General features: G+C 40.9%; 1 protein-coding gene across 3 annotated transcripts in view; it reads right to left on the bottom strand.

Annotated features, from left to right (window-relative positions):
• Window positions 1-271: 271 nt before the first annotated feature.
• Window positions 272-20,321, bottom strand: part of CZH18orf25 (chromosome Z C18orf25 homolog) — a 61,557-nt gene continuing 41,507 nt past the window's right edge. For 2 of the 3 annotated variants that reach the window (XM_030469785.1, XM_030469783.1), the window contains exons 3-5: window positions 14,352-14,534; window positions 6,303-6,429; window positions 272-2,690 (exon numbers count right to left, since the gene is read on the bottom strand). In XM_030469785.1, the coding sequence (XP_030325645.1) occupies window positions 2,501-2,690; window positions 6,303-6,429; window positions 14,352-14,534 (500 nt within the window). In that variant the 3' untranslated portion in view covers window positions 272-2,500. Of the gene's footprint in view, window positions 2,691-6,302; window positions 6,430-14,351; window positions 14,535-20,321 lie in introns of those variants that run through there. The other variant, XR_003989082.1, reaches the window with a different exon arrangement.

Below are 20,321 nucleotides of genomic sequence, written 5' to 3'. Positions count from 1 at the left end.
TATATATAACACTCTGTTTTATTATTATTTTTTCTCCAAAGACCATTAAATATTAGATGGAAAACGAGAACTAAATAATGAGTGTCAAGAAGAATCAGATCTTTTAACTAGAGTAGCACGTTTTAAACATTTATATCCTAAGCAATGATTTGTCTTCACTACAGAAGATTCCAAGTTCACACTCCAGCAATTTCAGGAACTACTAAGCCATGAAGGGCTTGAGCCAATGCACACTGAAGCCGATGGAAAACATCAGCTTCAATGGGTTCTGGATCAGCCCCCAAGTGCACTGGTTCGCAGCCATACAATGGCTAACACTTCTCTTTCCTGCTGAGAAGAGCAAAAGCATCCAGGCACCTTTTGCTTTCTTAAAAAATAATAAACAAAACAACAAGAAAACAAATCCACTTTGTAGCTATCCAGTGATTGTGGTTTCAAGATCTCTACCCTTTCAAATCTGTTAAGAATAAGATAAAATTATGTAGTGTTTTAAATAAAAGAAAACCTACAATACATGAATCGTTTAAACAAACACAGTGCACAATTGGAGGAAGTTTGGTTAGGACGCAGTCATCTTTATATATATATACATGGAAGCCACATCATATACAGACTGAAAAACAAGGGAGTTAGTTTGCATTTTCCATGGGAGGACTACAAATGGGTCCCTGCAGCTTTCTTCAAAAGGCTTTGTGAAACAGGAAGAAGCAGCAACACCGAGTCACGGTTCCAAAGTTACCTTTATAGCATGTGTGCTAGCCCGCTAAAACCAGCCACTTGGCTACAACACGAGAAGAAAAGATGGACAGCCCCTAACCGATGTAGTGCCCCAGTGGTACAGGCATCTTCCCTAATGGGCTCCCTCCAGACACCACTGCTTCCCTCCCTCCCATTCCCAGAGGAAGACATCAGTCACTAGAAGCATGACACACATTTTTCTGGCCATGCAATACACTTATGTTCAATGCTTCAGAAAGCTTGAAATTAGAATAACAATCCCTTATAACAATAACAATTGTATCCAGAGATACAATTATTGGAAGCCAAGTAAATTTAGAAACCAGCCAACACAAAAAGAAAATCAAACTTCCTATGTCCTGACTACCGCCTTAAGTGGTAAAAACAAAAATATAATCTGATGATAGAGCTGTACAAAATTCCCACTAGGAACATTTGGAATACAAAGAAACATTTTAATTGCACAGTAGATGTTTAAAGTGAATGTCATCTTGTTAAAGCCTAATCTTTGGTTTTTGCCTTGAGAAAGGCTCAGAATGACAGATGAGGGGCAGGAATTCCCATACACGCTACAGAAATCACAGCCCCCTCAAGGAAGTAGTTACACTGATTTCAGTCGGTATTCTGGTAGACAAGTGGATCCTGGATCATACCCCAAACACAATTCCGAAGCTAGGATAAGAGACATGGCCTAGAGCCAGGAAAATGGTGCAGATATAGGGGTTTGTAAAAAAAAAAACCAAAACAAAGATCCCACCCTCAGGCCCTGATCCTGCAACATCACTTAGGACAGGGTTTTAAGCACTTGAATGGCCCCACAGTTTCAGCTGCTAAAGTGCTTTGCCAGCCTGGGGCTTTGGAATTTTGTTGCATAATCAATGAAGCAAATAAACAACAGCAGAAATGAGACCTATGAATGAAATGTTTCGTTTCTCCCCCTCTCCTACTCCAGGCAAGACCCAGATACAGGTAGAAAAGTTCAGCTATATTTAAAACAGAGACAGATGCCGGGCCTTTTTATTACTTTTTCCCTCTGCTTTTGCAATAATCAGCTGCTACTAAGTCACTACTATTACTGTTTTAAACCATAATAAGCTATGGGAAATGATCAGTGAAACACAGTAGTCAAGTAGACAGAAGACTCAGCACTGAAAAGAGTGTAAACTATAAATTATATTCAAAATAGAAGTCCTCTAACTAAAAGCTGTTCAGTGCATATGTTATGGGCCGTTTGTATTAAAGACAGTCCCTCCTGCTAGTATACACCAAATCAGCTTAGGTATGAATACTTTTGGCCCAGTTTTTGCAAGTGTTGAATACCCCCAATTCCACTAAAATCAGTGAGAACACAGCATTTCTCAAAATCACTGATGCTCGCACAGCAAAACACTAACTTCTAACAAAAAAACCCCTCGATATACTGATAAATGAAAAATGTTCTAAAGCTGTAGGTGGGAAAAGGTGGGAGGACTTAAGTTTGCACACAGTTATTTCTTCGGATTAACACGCACACATTAGTAACTGTAGATGTATCTTAAATTTGGTACTATCGGGTTTTAATTCTGGGAGAAATCCTCTTTGAAGAAGGCAAAACCATTTTAAATGATACTGAAATTATACTACATTCGTATGGAAATGATAAACTTCATGAGTCTGAATTTTGTAAAGCCAGGAGCAGGGCTTCTGAAGCTGAAGCTTTAACAATGAACTTCTGTGCCATAAAGGGGAGAAGGGGTGGCGACAGAAACATGGTGACATTGCATTACAGTAGATATTTGCGTCTGGTATCCTCATCCAAAGTGAGGTCTACTACTTCTGGGGGCGAAGACCAATTCTGCTGAGGAGTCACAGCTGTCCATGATTGTGCTTGCTGAGCGTTAATGTACTGTGAGCCTGAGCCATGCTTCCAGGAAGACACACTCTGAATCACGCCTCCCCTGGGATGCACACACCTGTAGTGAGGCAAAAAGCACAAAGGATTAAAGATACGACTGGATTCAGGCACAAGACTCTTATCTGGAGTGTTTCATCACTTATACATCTTGTTAACATGTACCTCTCCAAACTGTTCTTGTGGACTTCCCATTGGTAGAGTCCATGACATGTTAAGTACCCAGTAAACCAACCTGAGACTGAACTTAAATTTTGGGGTAGGTGGATTAAATTATTATTAAGAACTGAATTCTACCAGTGGGGGTACAGAGATATTCCTCACAAACCATGTGCATGGAACCCAAGGAACTTGGAAGAGATCTGCCCCATCATGTGTAGTATCATGCATTACCCAGAAGCATGGCTCCCTGATAGCAGTTTCACCCACTGGACTTTTAAAAAGAGGAAAAAATTTTAACTGAGGCTTGATAAAAGCTATTTTTCTATATGAAATCAAACCTCTCTTAAAATAAGGACATAATGATACTTTCATTATAATAATTACAAAAGAGCTCTTGTAATTACATTACTATAGCCATTACATTTGATTTTTTCTTTTGGTCTTCTTAACTAAAGATTACAAACATGTTGGGAAATGCTCACTGATAATGAGCACAGCCCCACTTCAGCAAAACATTTAAGCTTTCAGTGATTATAGTCAATGAGACTAAATCACATATTTAAAGATAAGCACACATTAAAGTGCTTTGCTGGAGTGAGGTTCATACCCACTTATTTGCACAGTATCTTTACCTATTACATTCATAATAGATAGTGACAATTGAAGTACAAGCTAATAATAATTAGAAGGGAAAAAAAAGAAAGACAGACCAATTTTATTATACAATGAAGTGATAAGAATTTACTGGACTCTTTAAGATCATCACCCGTTTCCAGCTGTAAATCTTAAAATAAAGGCTAGTAAAACTTTAAACCTGGTGCTTCAAAAGTCGTTTTGCTTTTGTAAGCACTGGTGGCGGCTGTAGCTGCTCCTGGCTGCATAGGTAAGTAGGAGATGTTTGGCTGCTGGAGTAACCTTTTCCCTTCTCTTTGTGAAGCATGTGTTCTGTATATTTCAGGAAGGCAGGTTTTCTGCACTGGTCAAATAACCCTGACATTTACATTTTATTTGTTTTAACTTAAAAGTAGTGCAATATATTTTCTTCAGATCTACTTCGGTTATGCTCATCTCTCTTGGCCTCAGTTAGAGTTTCATGAAACAGAATGAAAAATCTCATTCTCTGAGCTCTAACTTCTCTGAATATAAATGTCTCATTTCCTTCTCAGATATGCTATTTAGTTTTGATGTGATGTTCAGAATGACTTTTTTATTACTTCTTCAGTCTTAAAATAACATGCTTAAAGTACCTATCTATAAAGAATTAGTAATAGGGGACTGGAACTCTAACAAATGTAGGAATTTATTTTATTTTTTTTTTTAAAAGCTTTCTTCTAAGAAGAAGTATTTTTAAGCATAACTGACAAGAAAAGCTTGTAGCCAAAGCAAACTAAATACAATGTTTGGTCTCAGGGACTATGGTCCATCATTCCCATACAGAACAGTCCTCAATGCTTAGACAAACCTAATACTAACTTTCCTCCCTGAATATGATAAAAAGCAAGCTATAAACTATCTCATGATACCTTGCAAAAATAAAAGTGTTTATCCTCAAAGGCACACGCTTGCGTTTATCCACAAGTCACACAAGCAGCCAATAGCAAAACATTCAATCAAACAGAGCTTTGGGAACATGCTTTCCAATCTGTAGCTAAGGGAAAATACCAGGTAAACAAGGCTGGCAGAAGGAACAAGGGAAAAAACAAAGGAAGACTGTTTTATGCACATGCATAATTTTAACTTTAAAATCTATTAGAGAAAAATTAAACAAACTGAAAAACATGAATTGTTGTCCTAAGTAGATGCTAAGTAATATTTCAATGATGACAGATCCAGTAGCAATCTGAAAAAACTACAAATGATGGACAAACTCCAGGGTGTCACAACTCACACCAGTCCAATGACGACATAGAATATGGAGGACGATGAAAACCACTGTGAGCAAAAGAACCGTATCCAAACACCATACTAACTAAGCATGCGAAAAATACTGATCAAAAACCTAAACCTTCTCCAAACGACAACCCTGTCAGAAGCCCATAAATACTTCATAACTGCAAGCCTAGACCTGCAAGAGAAATAAAATTCTAAATAGGATTTCAACAACTGAAACGAGTGAGTATTGAATAGAGCCAGTAAAAACTAGTTTCTGGGAGATGGGAGATGGTTACATGAATAAAGGCAGGCACAAAACCATGCTTTATGTCTGTGTTTGCTGAAATTATCTCAGTACAAATATATATAAAATGGATTTCAAACAACTCTGCAGTAACCTCACATTACCCTGTACACGGTAAATATTATCAAGGCAAGCAGCACGGAAAGCTTTTGAATAGGGGACTTCAAGCAGAGGGTTGTGTGTACGTAGTGCTAGACAGATTTACATGAACTAGTATTGGAGCATAAGTCCACTCTGCTTATCATTAGGACAAAGCCCTGGGTCTGCTGGGTAAACAGCCAGGAGGGCTACTTCCTAAGGAGTTAGTATCTTCAAATGAGTTCGCTATGCAAGGACTTTCACTATTCTAAAAGCCAAGGCTAAATCTCTCTTCCTTTGGCACCTTAAAACTTCCTTTTCTAACATCCAACAGCACTGACTGTGCCCAGACTACCTTTGCAGTTTCCTGCCCAAGACCTGCACACCTTCCTTCTTCCTTTCCTCAAGAAAGTTGCAGTGAAGGGACAATGAGGAACAACTCTCTGTTCCTTGTCCCTCACACCCCTTTTCCACCTCCAAGCACCCACTAGGCAGCAGACTAGTTTCAGAAAGAGTTCATCTGTTTACTGTTTTAAATTGCTTTTATTCCACCAAATTAACACTCCATACTATGTGAAAATGCCAGTCTTGTTCAACTGCTACATAATAATTTAAGCCAAGGAAAGATCATAAGCTAAATATGAAAAGTAACATCAAAAAAAAGCCTATCAAGAACCACAGCTGAAGCACAGCTGGACAGCTTTCTATCTGAGCTTGAGAGAAATTTCTGGCTTTCTCACCCTCATCTACTTTGAACTCTCTCAAATCTTGAAATAAACCCAAGATTCATAAGGATATGATTTTTAATCTAAAGGGGCTATCTTATGACGTTAGCTATCGAAAAAATTATAGTATTAATTAAATTATTAATTAAACTGGAAGCTAATTAAATGCTTAAAGTGAATATTCTGAAAGCCTTTAAAATCTGTTTTCCTGATGTATACATATATTATTTGGTATCTCAATATTTGGTATTTTAACACTACATATGTTTAGCCTTTTAACATTTGATAGTAATCACAAGTTTAGTCTGAATACTTATCAAGTTGGTAATGTTCTAAAGGAAAACAGATTTTGACATCACTGTGATCAGCAGAATAGTAAAACCAAGCGGAATGTTTGCTAGCTTTGGGGCCTCAGTCATGGATGGGTAACTACAGAAGTGGAAGGCAGCAGGTTTTTTCTTTATTAACTTTGGAAATACAAGTATTCTGAGAAAATGAAAGAACCATTAGAGCAAGAAAAAGGGATTCATACCTGGCATGTTCTTGAACTCCAACAATCTCTACTTCACTGTCAGAAGAGGCGATACTGATTTCTTCATTGATCTGGGCATTACCAGAAGAGGTTTTGTCACTTGCAAGGAAGCCTGGATCCAAATGACCTACAGATGGGGAAAAGGCAAATACAGCCAACGTTTAATAGCTTACACAACTCAGAAATCAGCTGGAAAAGGAATTTCCCAAGTACCCCCAGGTCCTTTTCCATAACAGCTTTCCAGCCACTCTTCCCCGAGCCTAGAGTGCTGCATGGAATTGTTATGGCCAAGTGCAGGACTCAGCACTTTGCCTTGTTGAACCTCGTACCATTGGCCACAGCCACAACTAGTGAAGCTGTGTTGTGACGTATTAAGAAATACTTGCACGAAAAACAGAAACCAGCCAAAATAATTGTTTTAAAGAAAATAAATAATTTTTAAAATAATTATTTCAATAAAGAGACATAACTTCTATTTTATTTCCTTAAAAAAAAAAAAAAAGATTACTTCTACTGTCTCTCTGTAGCAGTAACCTGGGGGACGCTGTGCAGCCCTGAAGCAATGACAATACCTGCTTCTTGGAAACCACTCACTCAGCTGCACCACACAGGGGAAGAATCATTTTTGTAGCAGGAAATTTGAGATTAAATGAATGTATTATATATGCCTAGTTTGACTGGACAATATTCTAAGACAAGAGGAGGAGGACACAGTAACAATCCACAGAATTTCAAAGGTGTGTGAACATGCAGAACTGATTATACTCCCAGGTGGATCAAGAGGACACAGAGAGAAGAAATTTAAGTTTAAGTTTAAACAAGTGCCAGAGAAACTTCCTAATGACTGCTTGAAGTACTTGGGAAAGATGCAAGCAAATAGAGGAGCAGAGACCATGTTGTATGTTCTGGTTTTGGAAAGCAAAGACCCTTGGTGCAACATTTTTTTTTGCCGAGGTGAGTATCTCCAGAGAGGACGCCTTTAACACCGGAGCGGGGGGAAGCACAGCGTCCAGGAGCCTCAGTTTGGAGTGGCAAGAGCGACCGAGGGAGCCTCAAGGCCTCGACAGGACTTGCCCAGGAGCCGGCAGCTCTGCTCACGCGAGCAGTGACTCACAGGGAGCGGCGCCAGGAGTGATGGCACCAGCCCTCAGTGGGTAGAAACCCATCCCAGGGAGCGCGAGCGACCAGGGCGGGCAAACAGGGCGTGGCACGTCAGTCAGGGCGTGGCGCGGCAGTTGGCGCAGGCAGGGCAAGCGGGCAGCGAGTGGGATGGTGAGCACTCGCCTCAGGACCAGGGCCCGCTCTGGGAGTTCTGCCCCGGCGGTGGCCAGCGTAGGCACCCAGACAGAGCCGATGAGAGGGAAGGCTGCGGCGCAGACCTCGGAGTGTAGAGAGTGCCTCGACTGGTCTCTTGAGGCGAGGGTGCACAATGGACAGGGCTGCACTCGGTGCGCCCTGGTGGAGGTCCTCCTGCAGCAGGTGGCTGAGCTGCGGGAGGCTGTTGGAGAGCTAAAAGATGCCAGGGAAGCTGAGAGGAAGCTGGGCTGCTTGCTCCAGGCCCAAACTGTGCAGGGGCCACAAACGTCCAGCATTGCTCACATAGGAGAGAAGGAGGGCAGCAACCCAGGATGCTGGGAATTAGTCACGAGAAAAACTAACAAAAAAAGGAGGAAGAGGACAATTAACGACAAGGGGCTTCCTCCTAAATCTGATGTCCCCACCCAGAACCGCTTCGCAGTTCTGCAGGGGGCTTATGAGAAAGCACCCACCACACCTAATGAGTATCCTGCTGATGCACCAGTAAAGAGGATCGCTACTGGTGCCTCCAGGAAAAAGCAGAGGGTCATAGTAGTAGGGGACTCTACTTTGAAAGGCACAGAGGCACTCGTCTGCCGGCCTGATCCAGTCTCGAGGGAGGTGCGTTGCCTGCCGGGGGCTCGGATCAGGGATGTTGCTGAGAAGCTGCCTGCTCTAGTAAGTCCTGCTGACTATTACCCCCTTCTAGTGGTCCATGTGGGTGCTAGAGATATAGATAGCAGTAGCCTGGAGAACATTAAGAAGGACTACAGAGCCTTGGGAGAGGTGGTTAGGGGCTCTGGAGCTCAGATAGTTTTTTCATCGATTCTCCAGGACAAAGGGGAGGACCTTAAAAAAGCTAGGCACGTTTGGCAGGTTAATAAATGGCTAGAATAGTGGTGCCATAGTCAGGGGTTTGGCTATTTAGAACATGGGGCTCCATTTGGGAGGCCAGATCTACTGGAGGCTGGTGGAGCTGGTCTGACAAAGAAGGGGAAGAGCTGTTTTGGTAGGAGGCTTGCCAGGCTGGACAAGAAAGCTTTAAACTAGATGTGTTGGGGGAGGGGAGCATTGATCCATCCCAACACTCCTGGTCAGTTGCCAGCACCTGTAATAAGTGCTTGGAGCCATGTAGAGATGTTCCAGCTGCTCCAGCCATTGAGTCGGCTTCATTTGGAGCTCGGCTAAGGTGCCTCTATACAAACACCCGTAGTATGGGGAACAAGCAAGAAGAATTAGAGATGTGTGCAAGGCTACGGGAATATGATGTCATTGGTATCACAGAAACATGGTGGGATGGCTCCTATGACTGGAGTGTTGGAATGGAGGGTTACAGGCTGTTTAGAAAAGACAGGCCAGGCAGACGGGGAGGGGGCGTTGCTATCTATGTCAGTGATAGGCTAGAGAGTATGGAACTCTGTCTGGGGACGGGTGATGAGTTAACAGAGTGTTTGTGGGTCAGGATCAAAGGGAAAACAGCAATGGGGGACATTACGGTGGGGATCTGTTACAGGCCGCCTGATCAAGAGGACTCTGTGGATGAAGCGCTCTACAGACAGATGGGAGCAGCCTCACACTCGCAGGCCCTTGTCCTCATGGGGGACTTCAACCATCCTGACATCTGCTGGAGGGACGGTACGGCCCAGCACAAGCAATCCAGGAGGTTCCTCGATTGTGTGGAAGACAACTTCCTCTTTCAAGCAATAGAGGAGCCGACGAGGAGAGGTGCCATGCTTGACCTCGTGCTCACCAATAGGGAGGGACTGGTTGGAAATGTGACGCTCCGGGGCTCTAGTGATCACGAGATGGTTGAGTTTGAAATCCTCAGGACAGTGAGAAGAGCGTGCAGCAAGGTCACTGCCCTGGACTTCAAGAAAGCAGACTTTGGCCTCTTCAGGAACCTCCTTAGTAAGGTTTCATGGGATACAGTCCTAGAGGGCAGGGGGGCCTAAGACTGCTGGTCGATATTCAAGGATCACCTGCTACGTGCTCAAGAGTGTTGCATCCCGACTAGAAGAAAGTGCAGCAGGAGGGCCAGGAGACCTCCATGGATGGACAAGGAGCTGCTGAGGAAACTTAGAGGGAAAAAAGAAGCTTATAGAAGGTGGAAGCGAGGACAGGTGGCCTGGGAAAAACATAGGAGCATTGCCTGGGAAGCTAGGGACCACGTTACGAAAGCTAAGGCCCAGCTAGAATTAAGTTTGGCAAGGGATGTAAAAGGTAACAGGAAAGGATTCTGTAGATACGTAGCAAATAAAAGACAGACTAGGGACAATGTGGGCCCTCTCCGGAAGCTATCAGGAGAACTGGCTACCATGGATTTGGAGAAGGCTGAGGTTCTTAATGACTTCTTTGCCTCCATCTTCACCAGCAAATGCTCTGACCACACCACGAAAGTCTTGGAAAGCAAATGCAGGGACTGTGAGAATGAAGACCTCAGGCCCACTGTAGGAGAGGATCAGGTTCGAGACCATCTTAAGAACCTGAACGTGCACAAGTCCATGGGAACTGATGAAATCCATCCACGGGTCCTGAAGGAGCTGGCAAATGAAGTTGCTAAACCACTGTCCATCATATTCGAAAAATCATGGCAGTCAAGTGAAGTTCCCTATGACTGGAAGAAGGGCAATATAACCCCCATTTTCAAGAAGGGGAAGGTGGAAGACCCAGGGAACTACAGAGCAGTCAGTCTCACCTCTGTGCCTGGCAAAATCTTGGAGCAGATTCTCCTGGAAAACATGCTAAGGCACATGAAAAACAACGAGGTGGTTGGTGACAGCCAACATGGCTTCACTAAGGGCAAATCCTGCCTGACCAATTTGGTGGCCTTCTGTGATGGAGCTACGGAACTGATGGACAGGGGCAGAGCAGTTGACGTCATCTACCTGGACTTGTGCAAAGCGTTCGACGCTGTCCCACATGACATCCTTGTCTCTAAATTGGAGAGACATCAATTTGATAGATGGACCACTCGGTGGATGAAAAACTGTCTCGATGGCCGCACGCAAAGAGTTGTGGTAAATGGCTCGATGTCCAGTTGGAAAGCAGTAACGAGTGGTGTCCCTCAGGGATCGGTGTTGGGACGGGTCCTGTTCAACATCTTTGTCGGCGACATGGACAGTGGGATTGAGTGTGCCCTCAGCAAGTTTGCCGACGACACCAAGCCGTGTGGTTTGGTTGATACGCTGGAGGGAAGGGATGCCATCCAGAGGGACCTTGACACGCTTGTGAGGTGGGCCAATGCCAACCTTATGAAGTTTAACCAAGCCAAGTGTAAGGTCCTACACCTGAGTCGGGGCAATCCCAGGCACTGCTATAGGTTGGGCGGAGAAGAGATTCAGAGCAGCCCTGCAGAGAAGGACTTGGGGGTGTTGGTTGACGAGAAGCTTAACATGAGCCGGCAGTGTGCGCTTGCAGCCCAGAAAGCCAACCGTATCCTGGGCTGCATGAAAAGAAGCGTGACCAGCAGGTTGAAGGAGGTGATCCTCCCCCTCTACTCTGCTCTTGTGAGACCTCACTTGGAGTACTGCGTACAGTTCTGGTGTCCTCAACATAAAAACGACATGGAGCTGTTGGAGCGAGTCCAGAGGAGGGCCACAAGGATGATAAGAGGGCTGGAGCACCTCCCGTATGAAGACAGGCTGAGAGAGTTGGGGCTCTTCAGCCTGGAGAAGAGAAGGCTGCATGGAGACCTCATAGCAGCCTTCCAGTATCTGAAGGGGGTCTACAAGGATGCTGGGGAGGGACTCTTCCTTAGGGACTGTAGTGGTAGGACAAGGAGTAATGGCTTCAAACTTAAAACAGAGGAAGTTTAGATTAGCTATAAGAAAGAAGTTCTTTACAGTGACGGTGGTGAAACACTGGAATGGGTTGCCCAGGGAGGTTGTGGATGCTCCATCCCTGGCGGTGTTCAAGGCCAGGTTGGACAGAGCCTTGGATCACGTGTTTTAGGGCAAGGTGTCCCTGCCCATGGCAGGGGGGTTGGAACTAGATGATCTTAAGGTCCTTTCCAACCCTTACGATTCTATGATTCTATTCTATGATTCTATAACATTGAGTTAGCTAGGGAAGGAAACCTGTATGCTGCCATGTACCCAGAGGAGGAGTTTTCACCTCACAAGACAAAAAGAGATATGTCAGCTTAAAATGAGTTAATAGCCCAGGAGACCTTTTCTAACATCAAAGTTCAGCTGAACATTTCTTGGCAGTTACCACTGACTGCCAGAAAGTCCCAAAAGGGGTCACGGATCTTGCTTTAATAGAAGTGGCTGGGCACACTGTGAAACATGAAATGGAAGCACTCAGAGGCTTTGATTCATGTGGTGGCGATGCAAACTGGGAGCTTTATGTGATCACCACCCCAGCAATTTGCATCACCCCACTCCTGAACGTCACTGCTGCTACGGCACAGGCAGCAGAAGAGTAACACAACCCTTGTGTTGCTCTTCTTGGTCCTTGGTCTCCAAATCATGCAAGCTGGTACAGATATCATCCTGCCTTAGTATGTTGTATTAAGGTGCTAATGATGTTACACCATTCTGCTAATGTTACACCATTCTGCACCCTTTGCTAGACAGACTAATGTCTGGCAGAGGGGCAGAGCAGATTAAATAGCCCCAGAATGAATCCCCAGAGGTATAAATGGAATTCCCAACAAAGCTTTCACGTATTGCCATAGCTTTAAGCTCAGACAACAAAAAGGTAATTAGCAGTAGAGAAACTATGATTAGCAGAGTAAGTACTGCAGAAGTAGCTGAGGGTAAATCAGGATTATAGCACACACATAGATTTACAGCCTCTGGCTATACAAATTTCATGCCTAATAACATGCCTATGCTGTTAATTTCTTTGCAGGAACATTAAGATGATGCCCAAAGGACGCGTTTTGTTTGCCCTGCAATATCAGTTCTTGCAAAACAGCCCAAAATATTTGCCCATGCAAAAAGATGTGATAGTGTGTCTTAATAAGATTTTTCACCTAGATAAAGCTTATGTTGTTATTTTCCCATGGGAACACATCATTTAATGTCTGTTAAACTAGATACTGGTTGAAGATTATAGCTGTGAATGAGATGCAAGTGTTGAAAACTCTGCTTTCCAAATGTGCAATCCTAGACATGGTTAGAAAAGGCCAGCACCGACAAACGTGCAGTCACAGGTGCATTGAGGCTACAGGGCTCTGGGGCAAGGCATATGCAGGGAGAGAAAAGAGATTCATCCTTTCAGACATTGAGATGGCCACAGCACCAGGACACATTCTGGTGTGTCTGTATGGACACGTTCCCATAGGGCCAGGGATGAAGAAGTTTCTTGAAGTTTTCTTTTACCTGGCAATCTCCTCCTTTCAAGTCCCCATGGATATAGGTGGAGGAAGGAAGACAGATTTCTACCTGCATTGCAGCACTGTACTAGTAAGCAGAAAGTGAAACAAAGCTTTGTAAGAAATGTTACTTTATATTTCCTTATGCTCCTTTGAAGTACCAATCCATTAGTGCTAAAGCTAATTTTAGGTGTTCTGATCTCTAATAAATCACTTAATAAAGGAGTTGGCTTTTTAGGGGTCAAACAGCTACCTATCAGTCAGCTGCTATCCTGCAAACAATACCAGTGAGTTTGTAAAACCAGCTAGGTTCCAAAAGCAACAACATACAGCTACAGACCACAGGGAAAATGCAACAGAGACTCTTATATTCAAATAATGGACTTGTCCACTCGATAATAATGGAAGATCTTTTTCCAAATCAGCCACACGCTTGTATTTCTCTAAGCTTTATAGACATTGAGAAGTAGCTAAGAGCCACCAGGGCACTTCCAATGCCCTTTGGCTGGCTTACATTTGGAAAACATGAAAGAAAACTCTGCTATGCTCCAGCCTATGCTCCTTGCAAACAAGACTCTCTGTCTTACACAGCTAAAAATCTTAACATGGGTATTAAAAACATGAGTGGAAAGGAAGGCAGTGTGTTGGCATATAAAACTACAGGATGAAGTTGATAGGAAATATACCATTAGCTCTATGCATGCAGAACACACAACATAGTAATCTTGGGGTTTAACTCTTTTGTTAGGGAAGAGTTGCAGGCACCAAGGGAAACCGAACAATTTTTATGAGCTACATGAACTCCTCTGAACTCTTCCACAGTATTTCTGCTCTTGCTTTCCTGAAGGAAATTTCCTTGCTGTCTCTTGATGCTAAACCCACTTAACAGCACCTTTTCACCCTTCATTTTTATCTGATGCTGGTCTGTCCAATTTTCTAAGGTACATTAGAAATGCAGATGGAATATGGGAATAATTAATGCTCGCATTTTAAAGAAATAAAGAGACAAAGAAAAAAAAGACATACACAATTGCAATACTTAAAATGAGGTTATGATCGGTTTCCTAGCTGGAAATAGGCATAGGTCATCATGATCAATTATTCAGTAACAAGCTGAGCTCACTTTAAATCAAAAAAACACCAAATCCCCAAGACCTAATTTCCAAGTAGTAATTAGAGGGAAAAGAAAGAGAAAAAAATAATGAAGAAAACTAGTATTAATAATATATTGCAGGAATCTTTGTCTATTTTTATCAGTTGTATTTTAGTATAAATGTCAGGGCTTTTTAATAAGCACCTGTACTGTTCTATTGCAAAATCTACACATGGAGCTTTTCAAGCTTCATAAACTATGAAAATACTGAAAGCAGGAAATGGAGAGACACCAACTGAGATGCTGGAACAAATGTCAGAGGAAGAGAATTTAAACAAACCTGTATCACCACTCAGTTCATCTAGCAGCCCTCTGGTTCTCCAGGCAGATCCCGAGTCTTGATTTCCTAAGGAATTATTGTGCTCTTGAACTACTGCAGCTGCCAACAGATTGTCCACATTTACCACTTCTGGGTCTGAATTTGTGTCTGATATATCGTAATGAGGTATGACAGGAGGTCCATCTGCAGAAGGAGAGAAAAACACCATGGATTAGAAGTCAGCATACTGTGAAAGAAACCTTTAAAAGTACAAATGATTTGTTGAAGGATTGATGCCATCTCCTACATGAAGCTCTTAAAGAACTATAAATTATATGAATTCTTAAAATTTCATTTAAGAACATAGTCTGAGATTATAGAGACACTTTAACCTTTGCATACACAGAAAACACAAATGTAAGAAAAACACGTTTATCAATGTATCAGTTATTTGTGTATTATCTTTTACATTAACACATAAACATCCCCGTATCTGACAATGTTACATTTACAATATTAAAAGGATAAAACCTTCAGTTTAAAATAAAAAATAGTTAAGTTACAGGACATAAAATTTGGCAAGACAAAATATTTATCTAGAGAATTTTACAAAACTCAAGTGACAGCTTACATTACTTTAGGGTTTGTTGAATAAAACTAACTTTTTGATATAACTGATCCAGTGACAATAAACTTAACATTAGGGAACTTCCCCTTCAGAACATCTACCTGTCAATGGCAGGGGAATTTTTCAACATGCAATGTTTTTTGCTGCTGTTTTTTTGAAGAGCAAGAATAACAAGAAACAAAACTATAATGTGCAGTGATAAATATGCTTTTAATTCAATATGATTACCATATGGATTTTTGGCCACCAAATTGAAGGGGGGAAGCAGGAGAGAAAGCTGCTTACATGAAATCTATTCTTGAGGAATAATAAAAAGCTATTTTTGGTCTATTTTGTTAGGATGGATTATTTTCTTTGTGGAGAATGAAAATCCTAACTGGAAAGCATGCTGCAAACAGAAGAGGCTCAGAAAAAAAGTCAAATTCAAGACAAAGATTAATGTGGAAGCATAGAGAATGGATGAGTGCTGTAATTCTGAAAGGATGCACATTTTAACTCAAATGTCTTGTCTCAGCTACAGGTTATCAATTCAGAGTGGATGAAAGTGGTTGTAGTTCCCACTCCCCAAATGAAAGAATCAAAACTTTCTTTGGGCCAAGACTTCATCCACAAAAATGAGTATGAAATAGAAACACAGGCTGGGTCAAAGCTCAGCAGCTTTGCTACTGCAGTTCTTTAAGAAGTTCTGGCAGTTGAGGGTCTTCAGGACATTTTTGTTACAGGTATGATACATAGAGGGTATAATTTGTATGGAACAATATAATAATGAACTAATAATGTGTTTAGGACGATAGGAGCTTCAGTTACAGAATGACTAAAGAAATCTTTAAAAGTCACAAAGAATAAAATGAAAAAACTTTTCAGGAAAGACTGGTTTCTTTAAGGAGTGTTAAGTGGCTGATGAAGACAGAATATGATGATTTAAAAGTTTCAAATTTATTTCTCTAAAAAGCTGTTTCTACTGAGGTTTTTAGGGTGGGTTTGTCTGCTGAGTTTTGTTTGGTTTGGGTTTTTTTTTTGTAACTTGGTCCCTGAAACATAATTCAACACCCACAATTTTAAGAAATGCCTATTTTGTGATTAGCAACAGACTTCATTAAAGAGTGACCGCATTGCTTAAGTCGTACTAAAGATCAGTTTTGCAACAAGGTATGAAGAAATTCACAAAATATTTCCAATCAGACCTGCCTCCAACACAACAATTTCATAAAACAATGTTATATTACAAACTTAAAACAGACCCAACAAAAATAAATGGGTAGTTAAATGCCAATGCATTAAAGACCAAACTGTTCACAACATGAAACGCTGATGATTATGACTGAAAAAGAAGTCCTGATAATTAATTGAAAGGCAATCTTTGTTTTTTCAAAAGGCAATTACAAAACAATGGAATACCAAGTTCAAAATTAAGCTGGCTGATGTTCAGTTAATTATTTGTGACAGCTGATGATTAAATTGCATGCAGAAAGCTAGAACTGGACTGAATCATGAGAAGCATGTTTTCTTTCAGCCTTATCATCAAAGTTCATCGTGAACATATAAAATGTGATCTCTAAAAATAAACAGTCGAGTGCAGAAGATACGAGGGTCAAGTACAATATTGACTATTTGACCATTTTTTCAGTAGGTTATCTAAGATTTCAGGAGCTATGTACTGTTCCTTCACGTCTTTGTTTCTCTTGCTTCTGACTGAGATCCCCAAAAGCAGAAGCAAAATTTGATTTTATATAGATGTGTCTACACAAGTAAGATTATATTTGAACAAAAGGCACCAATAGTCTCAAGTCAAAATTGTACCACTCCTACATGTATAATCATGCAAAAATGTATAATAAATGTATATACATGCAGAGTGATATTCTCATCACCTACCCATAGAAATAACTTGTGTGAAAGTCTTCATCAGTAGGAAATACAAGCATAAACTTGTTATCTGTAGCTCCACTCTTGTATCTTCCACACTTCCAAACAGCACACCTTATAACTTAGCTTAAATTTATTATACATCAAACAGACAGAAATATTTTCAATATCATGTACATACTATACTTCTATACTTGTCAGTGCAACAGCCACCAATTTAACAATATGGAAAAACCAAACTCCTTATTTACAGAGAAATACAGCAGAGGTCTATTTCTGCTTTTCTCAGCCTTGCCTTTCAGGAGCAGATCTGGAAATGAAAGGCTCCTGACACCAGAGTTATCCATACCTATCACCAGTAAATGACCAATGAGGGCAAGATACTAGCCTCAACACTGCAACAAATCCTAGGATTACCAGCATGTGTAACAGAATAAATAAGCAATAAATACCTGTGTGTGTTTAAAGCAACCCAAACAATAAGTAAAAGAATAAGTAAGTTGTAGACAACTACAACTAGATGAAAGGTGCAGCAAAGGCATATATAAAAAAAAATTATCTAAAAACCCCCCATTCCCAAAACCCTGTTTTCTTTTCAGTGCTAAAAGGACGGGACAGGAGGGATTAAATATGGAAATAAATAATACTTCCCTAGCCAACTACATGATCATCCTATGATGTGATGCAAAGTGAATGTGTGGTACCAAGAAATAGGGACAATTGGCCTCAGCTAGGAAGAAAGCGGAGGGGGGGGGAATGCTTTCAGGTTGACAAGGGAAAAAAAATTAAGGAAAATTAAGGATTAACTAAAACCACAGTTGTACCTTATCATCTTTTCTTTACAATAGAGCCACTCCTCCTAATTACTGACTGTCACAGGATTTCAACAGAGAGAAAAACAGACACCAAAACAAACCATGCCAGAATCAAAATTTCATGTAGCACAACTAGGAGTCTCGCTGGTCAGGAATTTAAACAATCTCTTTAAGAGAAATTGCTTCTTCGGAGAAGTCAAGGTAGCTGGAAGACTTACACTTCCCTGGTGATAAGCTTTATTTCATTTCTAAAGCAATAAACACTTGAAAAAGGCAAAGCTGAAAAGTTAGTAAGTACCAGAAGCAAAATGCAGCTGTTGACATTTAATGTTAACAGGGGGAGGGAAAGACTGCTTTTCTTACTTTTCTTGTAAAGAATTCAGAGGCAGAGGTCGTCACGGGGACAGCGTTTCCAAGTGTCAAATTCTCTCTTAATTTACACAGCTCATCAAAAGTAATTCCGCTCAGGACAATTGCATCAGAAGCCACATGCACAAAACCCCAGGTCTAACAACAACTTTCATTTTAAGCTTGCAACATAGAAAATTCAGTTATTTCTTCTCTGCTAGCCACTCTCGCGCTTTTCATAGAGCCACATCTCAACATTCAGCAGTCTCAACTGTTGTAAGATCCATGCTCCTATTATCCCTTAATTCATTATAATGGCAGCACAAGCAAAAAGGGGGAATCAACCATAAAATTTCAGCCTTAGGTTAAAAGCAGTGATCCTGTAGAAGCACTATACCTTTGTGCTGCAACAGCTTTGTATCAATGCACAGCAGTACTTTATCATAGGAAACAGGATAATAGCTAGCAAAACCTGAATTTAGTCTTTTAACTCATTATTTCTCTTTAGCTTGCTTAAATTTAGGCATCTAATGCCACCCTTATCACTTACACTCCCCCCCACTGTAGCCTGAGAGAGGAACTTCAGGGTCAAGTAATCCCAGCCTGGAAATTGCAGCCTGGAGCATCCTCATCTCCCCTCATTCCCCAGTAAACTGGAAGAGCTCAGACAACTCCCTTAGACAAGGCACCTAACCTTCAGACACCTGAAGTTCAGCAAGATGAATTCCAGCCTTGAGGATGGGATTTAAACTTTGCTATATTTTCTCTACAAGTAGTGGGGAAATCTCCAGAGGATTATTCTGACTGAAATAACTTCCAAATTAAAAGCCTAATTTTGGTGGCCATCAGCATCTTTGCAATGAGAAGACACAGAGCCTTATTTAGGTGTATCACGCTATGCTTTAAAACACACAGAACAGGTACACTAATAATAGCAATAATAATTAAAGCAATTTATTCTTACAAAAAGCTTTCCATTAGTGGCTCTCAAAAGAGCTCTGAGGTGGTTATTAAACCTCCTTCTGCCTATAGGGGAAACTGAGGCAAGCAGAGATTTGCAGCTTGCTCAAGGGTAATGAGCAGCGGAGCTCAGCTTTGCTGAAAACACCACTCCCCTCAAATTACTGAGCTATTTTTAACTGGTAAATTATTGAGGAGTTTAAAAACAGTGTTTGGGAATGCTTTCATAAAACATGCAAAAGCTGAAAAGGCAACACACCGAGGCACCAAAGTAATCACAAGCCCAAGAACAGACGGCTGCTTCCAGCCTCACATCTGCACTGGGAATGTAGGCACTGCTTTGTCTCGATCCCAGTATTCTAACCTAAATAGCATTTACTTTTTTTATATAACAAAAGAGAAATTTTAAAACAATAAAAGATCTAAGAATGCCCTGATTTACATTTGACGCTTAAACTTGAGAGATAACTCCATTTACTTCACAATTAAGCAAAATATAGAATGGACTTTGATACCTATATAAATTTTAAGATCAGATGATCATTACAGTAATTGAAATAATCATATTTTGCATGCCAAAAACTTGAATATTCATCTTTAGTGACTTGCCAAAGTAGTTTTACAGTAGACACATCAATAACTTTGATATAAACAGAAAGGCTTCATATGCAAGACTACAGGCTGAAGCAACAGTCATTGTGTTTTAGATAGACAATAAAAACCTGGTATTATTTAAAACATGATCCAGAGCTGCCTTTTGATAAAGCATGAGCAGTTTAAATGGTATAAACTAGCTGAACCCTAAAACAATTCCTAAAGCAGGGGGGAGGGATGTAGGAGATGGGTGCTTTTTTATGTTGTTTAGTAACATGAAACGGTTAATTACTATTTATATTTATTTATTCCAGGTTACAGTAGTTACATTTCAAAATTTACAGGGTTAGGCAAAGAATACGTTGTAAATACAATAAAAAACAATAGAGTGTAACAACATTTGCTCTAAAGCGATAAAGTGAACTTCATCCATGAATCCAGTTTCCTCACATTTTCCTTCATTTCGCACAGTAAAGCTTTTGTGGTTTTGTTGGTTTTTTTACCATAATAATAAAGTTATAAACTCAAACCAACACGATCAAATGAGTATCTGTTCTCAGACTGGATCATTTTTAATACAGCACATCAAAAATTCAAGTCTTGCTGATCAACATTCATTCTTTCAGGCCTTTTGATGACTAGATGGAAAGTATCTTGGATTTCTTTTATCAAATTACACATGAAGACATAAAACAGTTTTTCATTGTGTGTTAAGCAAAGGCACACGGAACATGGCTGTGTATTGAAAACATCATAAAGCAGCGTGCACTTTGTATCTTG

Source organism: Strigops habroptila, chromosome Z, assembly GCF_004027225.2.
Source record: "Strigops habroptila isolate Jane chromosome Z, bStrHab1.2.pri, whole genome shotgun sequence".
Classification (NCBI taxonomy): domain Eukaryota; kingdom Metazoa; phylum Chordata; class Aves; order Psittaciformes; family Psittacidae; genus Strigops; species Strigops habroptila.
The sequence above is the reverse complement of the archived record's forward strand: the minus strand, read 5'-3'. Positions and strand labels throughout refer to the sequence as shown.